We start from the raw sequence: 17750 nt of genomic DNA, 5'->3' as shown, positions 1-17750 counted from the left end.
AGTTTCAGAAACGAAATGTAAGCCTTGCAGGACAGCTAATTAGCAACAAACCTACAATTCACACTACTTCAAATGTGATGTGCTCTTTCTAGCTGTTCACTTGCTAAGTGTGGGTGGTTAACACTGGTTATTTCCTGCCTGATCCCTGAGCATTCATAAAGCCATTTTTCAAGGCAGTCTTACATTTATATTTATGGTTCTGTCTTCTTTTTCTTCTCAAGACAACTTCTATGAGCTCACAGTATTTGTCACACTAATGACTGTGATATTTTTGTTAGTTTGTGGGTTGTACAACAGTTTAGACTTCATCCAAAGCACCTGAAAGTCATCAACAGAAACTTTTTAATTTACTTCTGTAGAGGACACAGTCTCAAGCTACATCAGGGAAGGGATAGGTTGGATATTAGAAAAAAAAATTTCACTAAAAGAATAATAAAGTACTGGAATGCCTTTCCCAGGGAGGTGGTAGAATCACCATCTCTGGATGTGTTTAAAAAAACCAGGACATGGCACTTGGTGCTAGAGTCCAGTTGAGGTGTGAGGGCACAGGCTGGACTGGATGAGCTTATCCAACCTCATGGTTCTGTAATTCTGTAGGTTTCACCTTTCTAATTAAGGGAAGGAAGAAGAGATGGCAATTCAAAGCCCAGTGACATCCCTTTAGGGAGAGGCAGGCTCCAGCACTCACCTTGGGAATGGCCAGTTTCTCTCCCTTCTCCGGACATTCCTCCGAGTCAGAGCAGGTGTAGTTCTCGCTGAAGGACACCAAGGGGTTCACCCTGGGCTTGTGGATGGCCTGGAAGGTGAGCTGAGTGTTGAGCAGGTTGCTCACTGTCCTCAGGGATGTGCAGACGTTGGGGGGCAGCGAGGGGTCAGCCAGAAGGTCGGTGATGAGCCCGTGCGCCTCTCCCATGACAGCGATGTCCACCGTGATGCTGGTGCCAGAAGACTACAGAGGAGAGCAAAATACAGGTGAGACAACAGCAGTGAACAGCCTGCTGGGCACTGCCTCAAGCTCTTCACAGCTTCTGCTAAAGCATCTGCAGGTGGAAAAATAATAACATGAAATAGTTCTTTAAATACAGAGAAGAAGGCTGAAAAGATCGATCATCGGTCTGCAAAGACTTTGGAATTCCATCATATCTGATTTCACAGCTTCCACCATCTGCAGCTGACTCAGCCCATCTGAATAAATTGTTCAGGCTCCCTGTGGAGACATGGTCAATAGCCAGAGCCTATTTGCACAAACAGTTTTGGAGACATGGCTTGGGATGGGAGGAGACTCCCCCGAATGCTAACTACAGAACAACTAATCTAGAACAATTAATGTTCAGTGCTAAGGCCTAGATGAATGAAATTAATCCCAAGCATAAACTGAGATTTGTAAAATATCTCCAGGCAACTAAATTATAGGATTCTGGTATGGCAGCAACAACATTCTTCTCCAGCAATTGCAATTGGGCAGCTATACCAGAACTGAAATGGAGAAAAAAGTGGATTTTTTTAAAACTTAAAATTGTCAAGTCTGAACTGACAGCTATACAGTACAATTGCAAAGGTGTGAGGATGTTTAAATTCTAATAAAGAACAGTGAGACTTGGATGCACACAAAAGTAAAACACCTAAAAAGGCAGAAGGCATCTGGAATTCCAATGCAGAAGTGACATTTCAGCCCCCCTAGCTGGTGCACTAAAACCCTCCATAAATTCTGCATGGAATTGCAGTTTCAAGGCACTCCAAGAGTGACCATTTTCCCTTTGTTGTGTCTCTGACACAACAGCTCAGTCCTGCTGCTAGTGTTGGAGGCTTAGCAGGTGTACGTGCAGTTTCCCAGAGAGACCATTGCAGCAGATTTTGTGCTCATTTGCTTTCATGTATTTCTTAGAAAAAGCTAAAAGACATAGTTTGCTAAATGAGGAAGTTATGTCTGTGAAAAGAATGTACAAGTTACTTGGAGTGGCAAGCAAAGAGCATGGAGAATTGGTCAGACTGAGGAGGAGAGTGATTAAACCCCAGCCAGGAATGACTCATGACAGCATTCACGGACCTCAAAACACAAAGAACAGAGTAACACAACTTGACACTGCTGCGTTCTCAGAAAAGGATTTACAGGCAATAAAAAAGCATTTCTGAGCAAAGTGATATATTAGTTAAGTATAGGTAAATCTCTTCCCTCTGTCTTCCCAGTTGCATAACGTGGACATCAGGCCCTTGGCAAACAGATGTTTCACTCCACTGATCCCTTCTCATGTCCTGCTTCCTGCTAGGACTGAGCTAAGCTGCAGGACCAGAAGACAGGCTTCCTCACTCACCATCCTCTCCTGCAGCCAGGAAACCAACCAGCCTCTTCCCACATTTCTTTGCCATGCTATGAAATAACATAAACCAGAAGCTGCTTAATCTACTGGAGTGCTACTTCATCCTACTGAAAAGAAATTAATGCCTGAATTTAGCTTAATGGCTCTTTCATTGCTTAACATCTCAGGAGTGCATGCAGAAAATTCTGGCAGATGCTAAAGAAAATTCTTAAATTAAAGGACAAGGCTTGGGATGGGAGTAATTAATTATCTATTTTAACCTCAGCTATGGCAAATGGACCAAAGGGGAGTGAGGCAGAATACATCACTCAAAACGTGATAGAAGCCTCATATTTTCAGCAAAACTGTGTCATCCACTGCTTGAAATTCTATTAAGCCTGGAGTAGTTGACAATCAGAGGCAGAGATTAATATTTCTATGAAGTAAACAAGTCTGACTCACTGGGCTATAAGCAGAGGTTCTGTACAGCAGTACTGATATTTTGCAAAGTTCCAGCACTGTTCTCCATGATTAGGACCAAGTGGGGAGAGGGAGAGCCCTTCTCCATGGTGGATTTCTGCCACAGGGCCTCTAGCTCCCTGTGCTGTCATGTGTGCTGGTGACCCCTGCCTGAACTCTGAGACCCAGCAGATTTGTCCCCATCAAATGCCAGGCTGTGAGTAGTTCTGTGAGTCAAGAAGAAGGAGTGGTTCATCTGTCTTAGGGTCAATTTAGAGCATGATCAGACTAGTCTGACTAGGTAAAATTACAGGTATTTAAAATACTGTCTTCTAAAAATTATTACAAACTGAATGCATGAGAACATTTAAAAATATTTGACTTTTCAGAGTCTCTACTAAAAACCAGTGAAGAACTGCATATGCTTTGCAGACCATTACTCAGAAAATAGATGACAATGTATTTCCCTAAAGGACAAGGAAACCTGGAATTTAGTGTAAATCACTGTGGTGATGTGAAAGCAAGAGAGGAAACTGCTGAATATTTGAGATTAATGTAATCACATACATGTACATGTATTGTGTATATGCACATGCACACAGATATATATGCAGAGAGTCTTCTTTTAGGGTAAAAGTGCAGATAAAATCCATGCTCAGTCTCTAAGTTGTTTTCTACTAAGTGCATAGCCTCTGCATGAACTGATTTGGATTCTTTGGATTTGGATTCTTTCCAAAGCACTTTACTCATTGAAGCTCCAAGGTCGGATACTCGGGAATTGTGGCACGAACAACATTTGCAAACACTAACAAACAACTAATTTGATAAAACAAAACAAAACAAAACAACGAGGAGCTAAGATAAGGTGAACCTAATTTCACAATGGTCAGTGTTCATTTGCTCATCCATGCCAATAATTGTGAATGCAGTTCCCTCCCATGACTTTTGGATGAGACTGGCTTGCTGTTCATTTGTGACTTCATTCCAGCCCTGATTTCAGCAATGTCATGCAGTGACTACAACTGAAATGCTCTGGGGCATGAGAATGAGAAAGCAAACAGGCTGGGAACAAAAGCAAAACTAAACAGGCTCGTTTTTAACTAAGATAAGAAGAAAAAATAACTCCTTACAATGCTGAAAAACAGCTGGTTTAGGCCACAGTGCCATCTGGAATTCCTAAGTGGGCCCAAATGCACTTGCTGCATGTTTTGAGGCTTCCTTTTATGTACAGAAATTAAACAACCAAACAAACCTAAAACACACTGCTGCATGTGCAGGACCAAACCACAATAGTTGCATGTACCAGTATCACGCAGATGATTTTTGTCAGGGCAGGAAACTCTTATATTCATTCAATATGAAAACAGTATCCTGGAAAATTTTAGTAACAATTTAGAATTTTTAGGTTTAAATAATTTGTTTTGGAGTTTGCAACATGACTAGAAAAGTTCTCTAAATTTGTATAACCTTCACTCGCTTTCCTATTACAGTCCACAAAATCCTCTTTGTTTTCTTTTGTTAAATTATATTTTGCACAAAACTCTAAGAATAGCTTTTTACTCGGTGGGAGGAAAAGGCAGATAAAACTGTGCAGGAAAAATGAATTTAGGAAAAAAGGAATATCAAATTCCTTGAGCCATAAGACCAGACAGATAAATTTAGGTATGAACTACTTGTGCTGGCTCACCTGGGGAGCAGATTTAACATCCATACACTCAACAGATGCCTTAGCACAAAGAAAAGTCTTCCCCCTCCCCATTCCTGTTTTGCATATGATTCTCATCCAGCTTGACTAAAAACCACCACTCTCTCCACCCTACAAAGGAGGTGATTATCATGACAACACAAAACCAGTCAAAACTTATGCAAGGAAAAAAAAAAAACCCCAAACCAATTATCAAACACAAACCACAATTCATTTCACACGGCCTCGTGTTAGGGAGAAATAAAATCTTCATTTGCTGTGGCTTGTACAAGGAAAAGCAATGAAGGCAGAGATGTTGGCCTTTCACTACATTGCACTCAAGAGCACTCTGTAAGCAAAAGAATGGGGGAGGCAAAGAGGGAAAAAAAAGCAAAGGAAAGCAGCATCCAGCCTATCTCCAATCTTCACACAATTACCAGCAGCTATAAATCACTATTTGATATGGTTTCCAAGTCACATCATAAATGTTCAGGCCAAGCTGTCTGGAAACAAAATTAAAAGCAAATATAATTCTCCATTATTTTAATGTCCACAGAGCAATTTGAAGGATAAACATCAATTGGCTTCTATGGAAATAATGAATCATTTTAAAGGCGCCACAGACTTAACTACTCCACCTTCCACTGAATGACTAAGGGAAAAAGCGTGCATGCAATTCTTTCACATTTCACTTTTCTCTATTTAAAGCTCTAGAAACGGAGTATTTTTATTTTTATTTCTCTCTTATTTTTGTACTAGCACAAGTTTACAGATTTTCTCTTCTTTGGTGAGCAAAGAAGATGTTTATGAGACTCTTTTCTCCAGCTTAATGAAGCACAGCATTCCCACTGCTCTCCGGAGGTCAACCAGCCACAGGCTCTGCAAGGCACACTCTTTGGTAGGGCTGAAAATAGCATCTTCCTGTTGTCTCATCACACTGATCAAACAAAACCTTTCCAAGGCATCTCTGTAGTCCCTGGCTTTGCTGTTGAGTCTTTAGAGGACCCAGGGTCACATAACCATAAACCAGACACTGAGGCACAGAAGATGAGCCCAGAATGAAGGAAACTCCAAATCTTGCTTGAGCCATAATGAGTTTTAATTTTAATCCTGGTTCCAAGATGGCACCAGCACAGCAAGGCAGAGCCACCTGAGAGCCATCACACTGCACTCTGCTCTGCAGGGCAGAAAGTGCCATGACTGCCACAAGAAGGGTGTCTGTAAGGCCACAAAGATGTCAGTCCAAGGATCACAGAGCAGCCAGAGGAAGCGTTTCAAAGTAGATCTGTAAAGGCAGGATCTGATGAAATGGTTCTCATTAAAGAGTTAAATATTTTGTCCCCTCCCTGCCTTGCAGTGAGCCCTTTCCTCAGCCCAGCCTGGGGCTGGCTGTGCACGGACTGAGCAGCCTCATGCAGGGCTGGCTCTGGAATCTCACAGTACATTAAACTACCACTCTTCTACGACTACCAAGCAAGGCCACTGATTTGGACCTTTCTCCTATAGCCCACCACTGGCTAACATAAAATTTCTAGGAAGAAAATAATCTCTGAAACCTGCTCCCATGTGCCACAGTTGTTTGAATCTGATGCAGAGGAGCATGACTACTTTCTTTGGAAAACCAGGATGACAACACCACCATTCTTTAGGAAAGAGGCACTGGTTTGAGAAGGAAATACTTTTTCCCCCTTCTTATAAAACCTGTGGAATGTATCACTGTCTGTAGCAGGCTTTGTCTGGGGAGGCAGCTGCAATCCCCACATCCTGCATCTCCACCTTAGGTGACACCACTCACCAAGCTCACAGTTACAGCTGACTAACTTTCTTCCATTACAGGATCTCTCAGTTCGTGACAGCTTTGTCAGCCAAAGAGCTCAGAGAAACACACACTGCCAGGTATTTGTCTGGGGTGAATTATTTCAGTGTTTGAGAAAAATTGCTCAGACGTTTACAAGGAGACTTTTGGAGTCTTTTATCCATCCTAAACACTCTTTGTAAACTGATACCACTTAATCTGCAGCAGGCACTGGAGGTCTTGCTTTCCCTGCCCTGATATGTCCAGATTTGGTTGTGAAGTCCCTGGGAAAAATGAAACCAAAGCTGGCCCTGCACGACCTCTGTGGGCTGTCAGAAACCCACCATGGAAGTGTCCTAAGCGTGCTCACCCCCACACACTGTATGAGTGTACAACATTCCAAAGGGCAAAGGATCACATCCAAGGAGCAGAGAACACATCTGAGCTGTTCTGCAGCTTTGGTGCCATCTGTAACTTTCGAGGGAGGCTACGGGTTCTTGCTTTCAGGTCACCTAGCAGGCTTTTCCAGATTTGTTACACACACACAGAAGGAAAATATCCTCGTGGTCACTAGCAACCGAGCAACAGTAAAAAGAAAGATGCAGAAATAATCTCAAGGAGTGGGAGGACTGGATTTGTCCAGATTCGAGACCTACAGAGTAGGAAAGTCTGAACCCGTGTGGATGCAAGTACTGGACACAACCCAATGCAACGTAATTAAATCCCTGCCATTTATATCTGACAGAAAGGACCTCACATGAACTAACTCCACTGGTACTGACATCAAGTGGTGCTTAATTTTCCACATTTCCTCCTGCCCCAGCTGTGGAGCACAGCTGGAAAGCCTGGAAGGCAGAGGGAAAAGGGACACGCTGGGTGGCACAGCGTGGCAAGGGGCAGCAGCCATCCATGTGCTCTGCTCTGGGCTCCTTGGGAAATCCCAGGGCAAGTGAAGACACTCAGCCAGTTGGGATGACCTCCTGCAACAGGCATGCCACGAGGAGCATCCAGGGAAAGCTCCTGGAAGGAGGCAGAGCACAGGCTGAGCTCCCTGGCTGGGAGCCGCTGGTCGCAGCTTGCAAAGCTCGTGGAAACTCTGACGCTGGTATTTGATGTTCTCAGCAGAGCCCTGGGGACACAGTCACCCAGTTCCAAGGGACTTTCCGTGCTATTTGGCTGCCTAAAAACATTAAAACATCACGACTCTCCAGCCCAAAGAACTACTTGATGATGTAGAGCAGATCGCAGAGTCAGTCACAGTCAGGGTTGATTACTTACAAAGTAGATGCCACTCCAACCAAACTAGGAACTTTAAAAATTATTGCTTTTAATTAAAGCACAGCAGATGGGAAAAATTAAATTCTAAATGGGACTCGAATCTGCTCTGAGTAACACAGACCGAGGAGAACAATTCTGTGCTTCAGAGGCTGTCCTCAATTGTCTTACATTATTGTTCTCCAATTTGTACATCAGATGGTCACAAATTGGTAGCTGGAAGCTGATGGTTTGTGCTCATATGCAGAAAACAGTGACAACTGTCTTCAGCCTCAACTCGAGCTGCAGCATCACAAGTGGGACCCAGCAGGACTGGGGTGCTGGGTGCACACACAGGGAGGATAAACCATCTGTTAATACCTGGTGATCCTCTCCGTTTGAGCTCACAGCTCCAACACGCCTGCTCAGCACCGAGAGCTATTTTAATTCTACGGTGAACTAAAACAGAGCAGCCAAATTCACAGCACGAGTTAAAAAAAGATCCATTGAAAGCAATAATCACTGCTCTGCCTTCTGTGTACTAACTAATCCTCCCACATTTTCAACTTGACAGTCTCAGTTACACCAGAGCAAAGCCAAAGCAGCCACGTTCTGCCATATTTTCTCCCTTTCAAAGTACCTCAGGCTCTTTTGGGATACAACTTGAGAAGCAACCTCACAATTAGCAGCAAACTGCAGAAATATGTATGAAAATAAACCCAGCTCAAGGTTCACATCCATCTCAGTCCTTCACTAAGAACTGTTGAAGAGTATGAGGAAGAGAATTATCAAATATCATTAAAAATTTATTGCAAATAAATGCAGCCTCTAAATGAAGATAAAAGATTGGGGGGGTGAAGAGTTGCTACACAGGATGTCAAATATATTTTCAATTACTCACAAGGAGTTGTCATAGGAGAATAACCTAAAAAAAGAAAACCTCATAAGGTTTTAAGAACGAGTGCTGAAAACCAGAATAAGAAAAAATTAGAAACCAGGAAGTAATTATCAGTGAAGCTGTAGATAAAGAGCCTTTAATGTTCAGTCTGTTCTTACTGGAATTACAACAGGGATTTGGAAATGACAGCAGGAGCCAGATGTATATCTTGGGCCATGTTTCCCATATGCTGCAGCAGCAGAGCAGAAGGATGCCATGGAATTCTCCAGTGACCATGAACACCGCTGATATTTAGTGGTCCATTTTTAAGAACAGGCTTTCCCTAAAGCCAAAGGCAGGCACTGATATTCTGCACCTTTTGAAAAGGATAAATCCTCTGCACATCAAACTCCAGTGAGAGCCTGCCTGCAGACAAATTGGTCCAATTTCAACATTTTTTTCCTTTCCATCAGACCTTGTGGTTTGCATTATTTCAGTTCTCCTGACTTTAAGCACTCACACTAACACCAGTTAACAGCCACTGAGTGCTAGAGATGCCTCCTCCTCTTTCTCATGACTTTATGTCACTAATGAAGTCCTCTGTGAAAAGAATTAATCATTTTTCTGTAACACTTGGCTTTGGATTCTTTCATTATGACTCATTCAAAAAAAAAAAAAAAAACAACAAAAACAAACCCAGCTGTAGCCCTAGGGACTTGCAGCCCCCAAATCCTTCATCATAGCTGCTGCAGAGCTCTATGATTTCTCTAAAGTACAAGCTGCTAACATCCAAAGCCATGACCTGCAAAAGTCACATTTAAGCATGCACTAGATGTGGAAAATCCCCACCTCTCCTGGATTATTTATTGGCAGACTCTTCAGTGAAGATCAGAACAGAGAGAACCAGTAATTCATATACAAGAAATACAAAACTCTATCCTCAACACGCCTTCTGTGATATTAGAATAATTTTTTTCACTTACCACAGATATAAACTGACAGAGCAGCAAGCCCTGAGGACTGCTTTCAACCTACTTCATCCTTGATCTGCAAGGACCAACTTAAAGACACACAAGGTTAGTTTATACTGTGGGCTTATTTTGCCTTTGCTGTCACAAATGAAACAAAAACAAATAAAAATTGCCTGCTGAGAGAACCACAGGTCAATGCCTGCATCAGATGGCCATTTTCAGGACTACTGTTCTGGCCTTTAATCTACACACTGGATTCTAAAGGCTCTAGGATTTTCTAAGTAATTTCAGCAATCTCTAATTTCTTCCATGTAGCTGGTATTTGTCTTGAGTACAGTTTTCAAGATTTGTCTTGAGTACAGTTTTAATCTAAGAAAAGTCTTACTTTCAACTTGTGTATTTTAGGTTGTGAGCAGTGCTTGACTTGCACTTTCTCTAAAGAAAAAAATTAAATGCATGTAATATTCCTAATTATGACACCCTGGCTGCTTCTCAGATCTAACTGGAGATAGACCCAATCTGTACTTCTGCATCATTAATATCTCACCATACTGAACTCTGACTTTCTGGCTCAGGGTCTGCACTATTTTATGAGGGCCAAACACTTCTGTGTTTTTGGAAAGCTTGGATTCAAACTCACATCTAAATATAACAGCACCAGCTTCTCATTTACAAAAGGCAACAGAGCCATAGAGACCAGAAAACAGACACAGATCAAGAAGCACGGGTGCTTATGCTGGCAACCACACCAGACAATGATTTCTATCTCCACTGTGAGTTATGCTTGCTGCTTGGATGTGGATATTAAGGAAAAAAAAATAAACTGTGGGTTGCACATGGGGCTTTTTTAAATGTTAAATATCCTTGTGAGGCTGAACTTCAGTAGTTCATCTGAATCTACTGCAGTAATAAATCAGTGATGATGCACCAGTAAGTGCAACAGAAGCACTTACCACCACTGAGTAGGTACACTGCATAGGACCTGGCAGACAGGTTAAAAACCTTAACTGAATTTTTGTAAGGAGTTTGAATTTTTGAAAAAAAAAATTGAAATTAAAAGTCTTAATTGAATTTTCATATGAGGAGGTGTAGAAAAGAAGTGTCAACACACAAATCTGTTTCACCATGTAAAATCAAAGAAGATACACCAATACAGAGATTTGACAATTCAGCTCAGAAGTGATGCTGTTAATTGGTGCACACGGGATTGGGCTATTTGCTGATGAGATTTACCATCACATGATTCTGCCCCAGAGCTCTCTAACACAGAGAACAGTGTGGTGTCCTCCCAAACGAGAAACAGCAGCTCAAGGATTCAGAGTGCACTGATAACTTCAGGCAAACACAAAAAGTATTTTGTACTGACAGAAAAATTATTGGTTTTGGAATTGCTGGTGACAGAAAGAGCTTTTTTTGGCTTTGCTTCAGCAATTTTAGGATAGTTTTATTAAAAGATAGGAACAAGAAACTGCGTCAACTTTTCAAAACTTAAATCTTTAGTTTGAAAATGATGAAACAAAGTTCCTCAGTTGTTTTTTTCAAAAAAAGTTATGGCTTCTCTTTGTGAAGAACAGCCTGGTGCCCAGATTTGCATTGTTTTCTGCATTAGACTTCTGCAGAAGCTTAGTGTGTCTCTTGTGGTCAGATGCTCACAGTTGAATTAAGTGGCTTCCACAGAGGATTAGACTCCAGGATAATTTCAATATTCAGGTTTGGTCACACTGGTGACCTAAGGCAGGGCATTGAAGCAAAAGATCTCTCCCCAAAGTCAGTTTAAGTTTGAGGGGTTAAGCTCAGAACAACAAAGATAAGAGAGCAGTTTAATCACAAGAAAACACTTGACTTCCCAGCCCTGACCTTGGTGATGGAGCAGTCACGTGCAGCTCCCAGCACAATGCTTTGTGTAACACATTTGTTAACAAATTGGAGCAGACCACATGCTGGACTGTTTGCCAGACGGTGCTCTGGCTGATCAGCTGATGAAGCATATGGATTGTGTCTTCCTAATGCTCCAGGATCTTCCTGACTGCTTCCCTCTCAGTGCTACCAGTGGCCCCAGATCTCCTATTTATCCCATTAAAGTAAAAAAACCAAAGACATAAATTGCTGATCAATTCTCTCTGTACACCCTCCTTTCTCTCCTAATGCATTTGAGAGACTTTTGGCAACAACATTAGGAAACAACCTTCTCTAGAAAGAATCACTTCATTTAAATGATTTGTTCTTTTAATTACTGTCATTCCTAGCTAACACAGAGCAGAAAATGCATATCAATAATGCTCACTGTGCAACAGGTTGGCATTTTTCCAGGAATCTGAAGACTACCCTTAATCTAAGTAAAAATTTATTAGTATCCATTTCCTCTTTTAATGCAAGCTGCAACTGCTGTGGAGAGTAAAGCTGAAGCATTCTGTATGATGCTACAGCAAAATGAAATACCCAACCAAATTAATTTTGCACAATACTTTTATGCACTTGCCCTTTTACGCACTGACAGATCACAGAAACATGTTTGGTTTCCCATCAATAAAATCAAGGTGGCACAAGAAGGCAACATGATGAGGACCCATCTTTGTTCTGCCTTTTAGGAAAGATGCCTTCCATTAGGATGGCATTTTTCTGGCATGGTATAAACATGTCTTTGAGTCACAACTAAGTATATAATTATCTAATTCTATACAGAGCCACAGTAATCTACCTCACACACATGTCAATAGCTCTGTTTAAATAAGGGAAGGGGAATTGATTGGAAAGAAATGAATTAACATTTAGTTGGCCTTTTTTTTAAACAGTGAGGAAAATGTAAATCAAAACCTGTCTCTAAAGACTGTTTCATGTTTTGTGTATAAAGACAGCCCTAAAGGCCCGTGCCTGCTACAAACAAACAGCCATGTTACAAACATGACTTCACACTCAACTCTGAAACCTGATGTGTGTGGATTTGGGTTTACTTTGAAACCAGTCAAACAAGATAAAACCACGTTCTGACCCCCTACATAAAATATAGGGCCAGCTTTAAGGGCTTGCTGATGTGACCAGCCTAAATGCAAACCAGACACAGGACGTTCCACCAAGTGCACAAAATAAATTATTTTAAATAAAACCTGTCCATGGGCAGGCTTATAACCACACACAGTAACTGTTTCTGCTTGTAAAATGAGGTTCATTTAGCTATGTATAAAAAATTTATGAACCCACCTTTGACACAAGACAACCTTTTGCCCCTGCACCAAGCTGCCAGCCAGGAAAAGCCCACATGGCTCCAGAGCAGCAGCTGAACTCTGCTTCCCCCCTGGGCAGCAGCAGCCCTGGGGATGGTCAGGAATGGATGGCCAGCAGGAGCAGGGTGGTGGCTCTCAGGATCAGGAATGGGGTGGCAGCAGGAGCAGGGTGGTGGCTCTCAGTGATCAGGGATGGGGTGGCAGCAGGAGCAGGGTGGTGGCTCTCAGTGATCAGGAATGGGGTAGCAGCAGGAGCAGGGTGGTGGCTCTCAGTGATCAGGAATGGATGGCCAGCAGGAGCAGGGTGGTGGCTCTCAGGATCAGGAATGGATGGCCAGCAGGAGCAGGGTGGTGGCTCTCAGTGATCAGGGATGGATGGCCAGCAGGAGCAGGGTGGTGGCTCTCAGGATCAGGAATGGGGTAGCAGCAGGAGCAGGGGGTCATTCTGCCCTGGGCACTGGGCAGGGCACACCCTGAGTGCTGTGCCAGCTCTGGCCCCTCAGCTTGGGAAGGATGTTGAGATCCTTGAGTCCATCCAGAGGGGGCAGCGAGGCTGGAGAGGGGCTGGGAACACAAACCCTGAGAGGAGCCACAGAGGGAGCTGGGGGTGCTCAGCCTGCAGAAAAGGAGACTCAGGGGTGACCCTATTGCTCTCCACACCTTCCTGAAGGGGGTTGCAGACAGGTGGGGATGGTCTCATCCACAGAGAACAGGGGGACACAGTCTCCAGCTATGTCAGGGAATCGACTGGTTGAATATTAGAAAAAAATTTCACCAAAAGAATAATAAAGCACTGGAATGCTCTTCTCAGGGAGTTGGTTGAATCACCATCTCTGGACGTGTTTAAAAAGCCTGGCCATGGCACTTGGTGCAACAGTCTAGTTGAGGTTTAGGGCACAGGTTGGACTCGATGATCTTAGAGGTCTCTTCCAACCTCATCATTCTGTGACTCTGTGATCTGCATGCCAGGCCCAGAGAGCAGGTCTGGGCTGGAACCCAGCCTTAGGAGCTGAGCCAGGCAGACTGGGAGCTCCCAGGGGATGGAGCAGGGCAGCCCAGCATGTCCCCCCTCTCTCTGGGGTCCCTGCCTGCCCACCAGGCTCTCCCAGGGCCAGCGAGAGGCGGAAGGGCAGGAGACAGGGTCAGGCAGCGCAGCTGTGAGCACATCCAGCTGCACCATGAGCATCAGACCAGGAGAAGGGGATGGCAGTGAGAACATCACATTCAGACCTGGCCTGAACAGCTATGCCGGGCTGGAGCACAAACACTTCCAAAAATGAGCCAGGTGGCCACTCCAAGGAGTCAGTGCCTCTGTCAGGAGAGGGTGTAGGCACAGCCATGGTACAGCTGAGCAGAGCTCTTCCCACAGGCATCATCCTTTATGACCCTGCAGCTCTTGGTGCAGAAAAGCCTTTCCCAGGGATCAGCAGATGGCACTACTCTTCCTTCAAATCAGGACTGTAGCTCTGCTGTGCCCACAAAATGCCATCATCGATTTGGGAGGAAAAAGATCTTAATCCATGTTTTTTTATATATTAGCCCAGCAATCTCTCGCTGCTCACATTCTTTCCAACAATCGTGCAAATCTTGTACAAACAACAAAGAAATTACTGCATCTGGGGGAGGTGGAGGGAGCCTCATAACATTTTGAGCTGACTCTCATACTAAAATATCCCATAGCAGAAGGATTGCAGAAGTTTCTCCAGGAACACAAAACTCCCCAGCAATACATGCAGTGCTTGTATTAAGAAAGCAAAATTCCTTTCAGAGAAATAAATCCAACATAAGGTTAACATATACATGCCCCTCTCTTCTCCTCATGTTCTGTTTCTATTTGTTATCAGAGCTGCTGAAGATGCTAAACTCTACCTGCAATTGTGAAGTATTTTAGCATGAAAGTATTTTCTAAATTTGGTTGAAGTTTACTGCATTTTTTTCCTCCAAAAAAAGAGCTCTTGAGAGTATCCACGTACAAATAATAATGAAAAATAGAAAATGAAAGCACATTACAATGCTAATAAAGAAACATCAGCCCACATACACACAAAAAACAGTGTTTCCATGTGCATGTTAGTGTAAACAGCTTGCTTTCTTTTTGATGTGAATTGCAAAAAGATGCAAAGTATCCACATTTGCATGCCCTCAGCTGGGTACAAGCTGATGTCAGGCTGTGGAATACAGCTCATTTGGGATGGAAGGGACATGTTCAAACTGAAGTCGCAAAAACCTCTGATTCTTGATGAGAAAGAGTGATATTTCCTTTTTTTCTTGTTTGCTTTGTGTTTAATCCACCACAGGACTCCTCTGCACTCAAGACCTTACAAATTGAGAAACAGAGGGGCAAATTAATCTTGCAGAGTGACTCCTCTGACTTCACCAGGAGTCACAGCAGAACTGAAGTCTGCCTGCTGCGCTCACGAGCTGAATTCCCTCCCAAAACAGATTTTTTGTTTTTCTCTGAGCAACTCTCCTCCCTAGAAGTTGACAGGCTGTTTCCTGCTCCATGATCTGTGAATCACGACGTGCTCGCTGCTCCCTGGTGAAATTAAATTAGGTATGGGAGCACAGCATGAGCAATAACTTTCCCTGAGATGCCAGCCCTAAAGAAACTCTGCATTTTCCACCCCCAGTTGAAGAATGGAGTTATGAAAGCAGGGTCAAGTTGGTTATTACTCTTCGGACTCTACAACATCACCCAGTCTGCTCTGAGACAGTTTAAAATTATTTCTCCACTTCCTAGTCAAGAATATAATGGCACCAAATTTGAAGAGTCCAATAATTCACTCTATTTATTTGTGTGTTCTTCTGTGACCACTTCAGAGCACGTGAATTGCAGCAATGCCTGACACACACAAATACCATGATAAATCACCAGACCTTGGTGCATGTCATACAGCTGGGAATTTGGTAAGACAAGGGTAAGCAATATTCACACATGGCTTACCAAGCTGGAAAGGGGAGTTTGTGATGCTGCATTTCAAAGTGCCTTTCAACAGCACTTTGTTAAGGAATAAAATATTCACACTTGGAAAGATCATAGGGTTATGTTGCCCCATATTTTTTTTTTTTCAGACACGTGGCCCGTGGGAACTTGCACACATCTTTGTCACTACAGTGTACTCTGAGCAGGGAGGCATCACAGGGGCACATCTGAAAGCTGAAACTTTCAGAAAATAAAAGAGTAATATTTTAAAACCCAGTTTTTGAGCTCAGATTATTGCTCATTCTGGAGCCTATGGTAATCTCAGACAGGTTTAGGGGAGTTTCAGTTTCAAATTGTGATGTAGATGTCAAAACCAGATTATTTAGCCTCCTTTCTGCATCACCACAGAGTCCATCTGCTCCAACATAGGAAGTTCGTGTTTTCTTCAAGGAAAATAAAAGGTGCTCCCACCTTTTCTTCTCAGAGAGAAATGTATTTAACCTGAGAAACTACTCCAAAGATCACTTAATCTGCAAGAAGCAGAAATCTTCATGATAGCCAAAATTAAGTGTGGCTTTCCCCTCTCCAGGATTGCCAAGTTCCCCTGTGAGCCTTGCAGGTTCCTCCAGGTTCACTTCTCCAAGGTCCACTGAAAATCCAATCATAACCCAAAATTAAGTGTGGCTTTCCCTTCTCCAACATTCACATGTTCCTTGGGAGCCTGGCAGGTTCCTCCAGGTCCACTGAAAATCCAGTCATCAGCTCCCTCTCTCCTGGGTTATCTGCCAGACAAGGGCTGGTATTGGAGTCACAGTGTCAGTGAGAGATTGTGCTGGCCTTCCAACTCTGCCATGTCCCCTGCCCAGCTGCTGTGGAGATGGCTCAAGCACAGCAAAGTAAATTGGTTTAAGCTTGTGCATCTGGTACTGAGCTCCCAGTCATCTGTTCAGGGGTAGAAAGGGGCTCTGTTCCATTTCAATGCATCCATCACGTCACAGCCCAGCTCTAGGGATAGAGCCTGACAACTCCAAAACCTAAACCCTGACAGCTCTTCTCTGCTGATATTTATCACACTGGTGGACTTGCACGTTTGTTCCACAAGCTACTGAGTCACCTGTGCCTGAGAGACTGTAAGTAACCCTCTTAGAGCTAAACCCTAATACAAAAGTATTCCTCTGTCGTTCAAAAAGAAACCCACAACACCTCTGCAAAGCACAACTGCCTGGAGACTTTCAGTATTTCCACGTTAGCCAAATGAATGTGAGGTGAACCCTCCATCTCTGCATCCCCCAAAGGATTCCCAAGGCAGCAATATCCCACAGAAGGCTCTCTGGCTCCCTGGAAGGTGCAGAGCACTCTTTGCCTACAGAGTGAGCAAAAGCTTTAGACCACTTCTGGGAATGCAAATGAATGGGATCCACGTGACCCCGGTAATAAAAGGCTCCTGTCTCTTTGCAAAGCATTGAAATGCCATCTGGCAATTTTGTTGACGTCAGCAAGCACAGAAAAACAACCACCACCTCCCCCAAAAAAGCAAAAGCCTTGGGCGGGAGGGGGAGGAATGCAGAGTTCCATGGTGTGTGTGTGTGTGTGCTTCAGGCTGGTGCTACTGCAAACCTCAGCCCAGAGCCAGGAATTCTGCACCAGCACTGCAGCAAAATCCACCCCTTGCCTGTGTTTCACCCTGCTGAGCAGCCCTGGCAGGCAGGGCTCAGGGATGCTGCCAAGCATCACACAGGGAGCACTGCATCCTCCTCTCCCACTCTGCCTGGTCACTGCCAGGTGCTGGAAGTTTGAATGTGAGGAGTTGATTTCTCAGCATGCACTGCGGGGAAAGGCACAAAACTTCCAGCACTGCAGGCTGGGGAGGATGCACCACTCATTTGGCTGCTTTGGCCACACTTCTTGCACACTGATCTGGAACTCGCTGAAAGAAACTCTGTGGCAGCTTAAATAAAACCTCACACCAACATTTCATGGTGGCAAGGGACAAAAGACCAAAGATGTACAACAAACTCTACACTTCTTTTCCTTTCTTTATACTTAAAATTAGTCTTAAAACTTATTTTTAGACTAAATAAACAAATGAAAATACAATTCAACATCATAAAGGACAGATGTCCAGATCCTGGGGGGATAATATTATAAGCTGCAGGTACTGATTTTAAATTATATTTAATAGAAGGCATATTATTGCCCTTAAGTTACATACTAATTTGCTGCATTTTCATGAAAACTGCCAATATTTTAACTCAGTAATATAAGTTAC

General features: G+C 43.4%; 1 protein-coding gene across 3 annotated transcripts in view; it reads right to left on the bottom strand.

Moving 5' to 3' along the window:
* The window catches only part of PDE3A (phosphodiesterase 3A), a 216754-nt gene that overhangs the window by 33352 nt on the left and 165652 nt on the right, over window positions 1-17750 (bottom strand). For all 3 annotated transcript variants that reach the window (XM_084205739.1, XM_084205740.1, XM_084205741.1), the window contains exon 3: window positions 689-949. In XM_084205739.1, coding sequence (XP_084061865.1) covers window positions 689-949 — 261 coding nt within the window. The remainder of the gene's footprint in view (window positions 1-688; window positions 950-17750) is intronic.

This window comes from Fringilla coelebs (assembly GCF_963513975.1).
Source record: "Fringilla coelebs genome assembly, chromosome: 5".
NCBI lineage: Eukaryota > Metazoa > Chordata > Aves > Passeriformes > Fringillidae > Fringilla > Fringilla coelebs.
The sequence above is the reverse complement of the archived record's forward strand: the minus strand, read 5'-3'. Positions and strand labels throughout refer to the sequence as shown.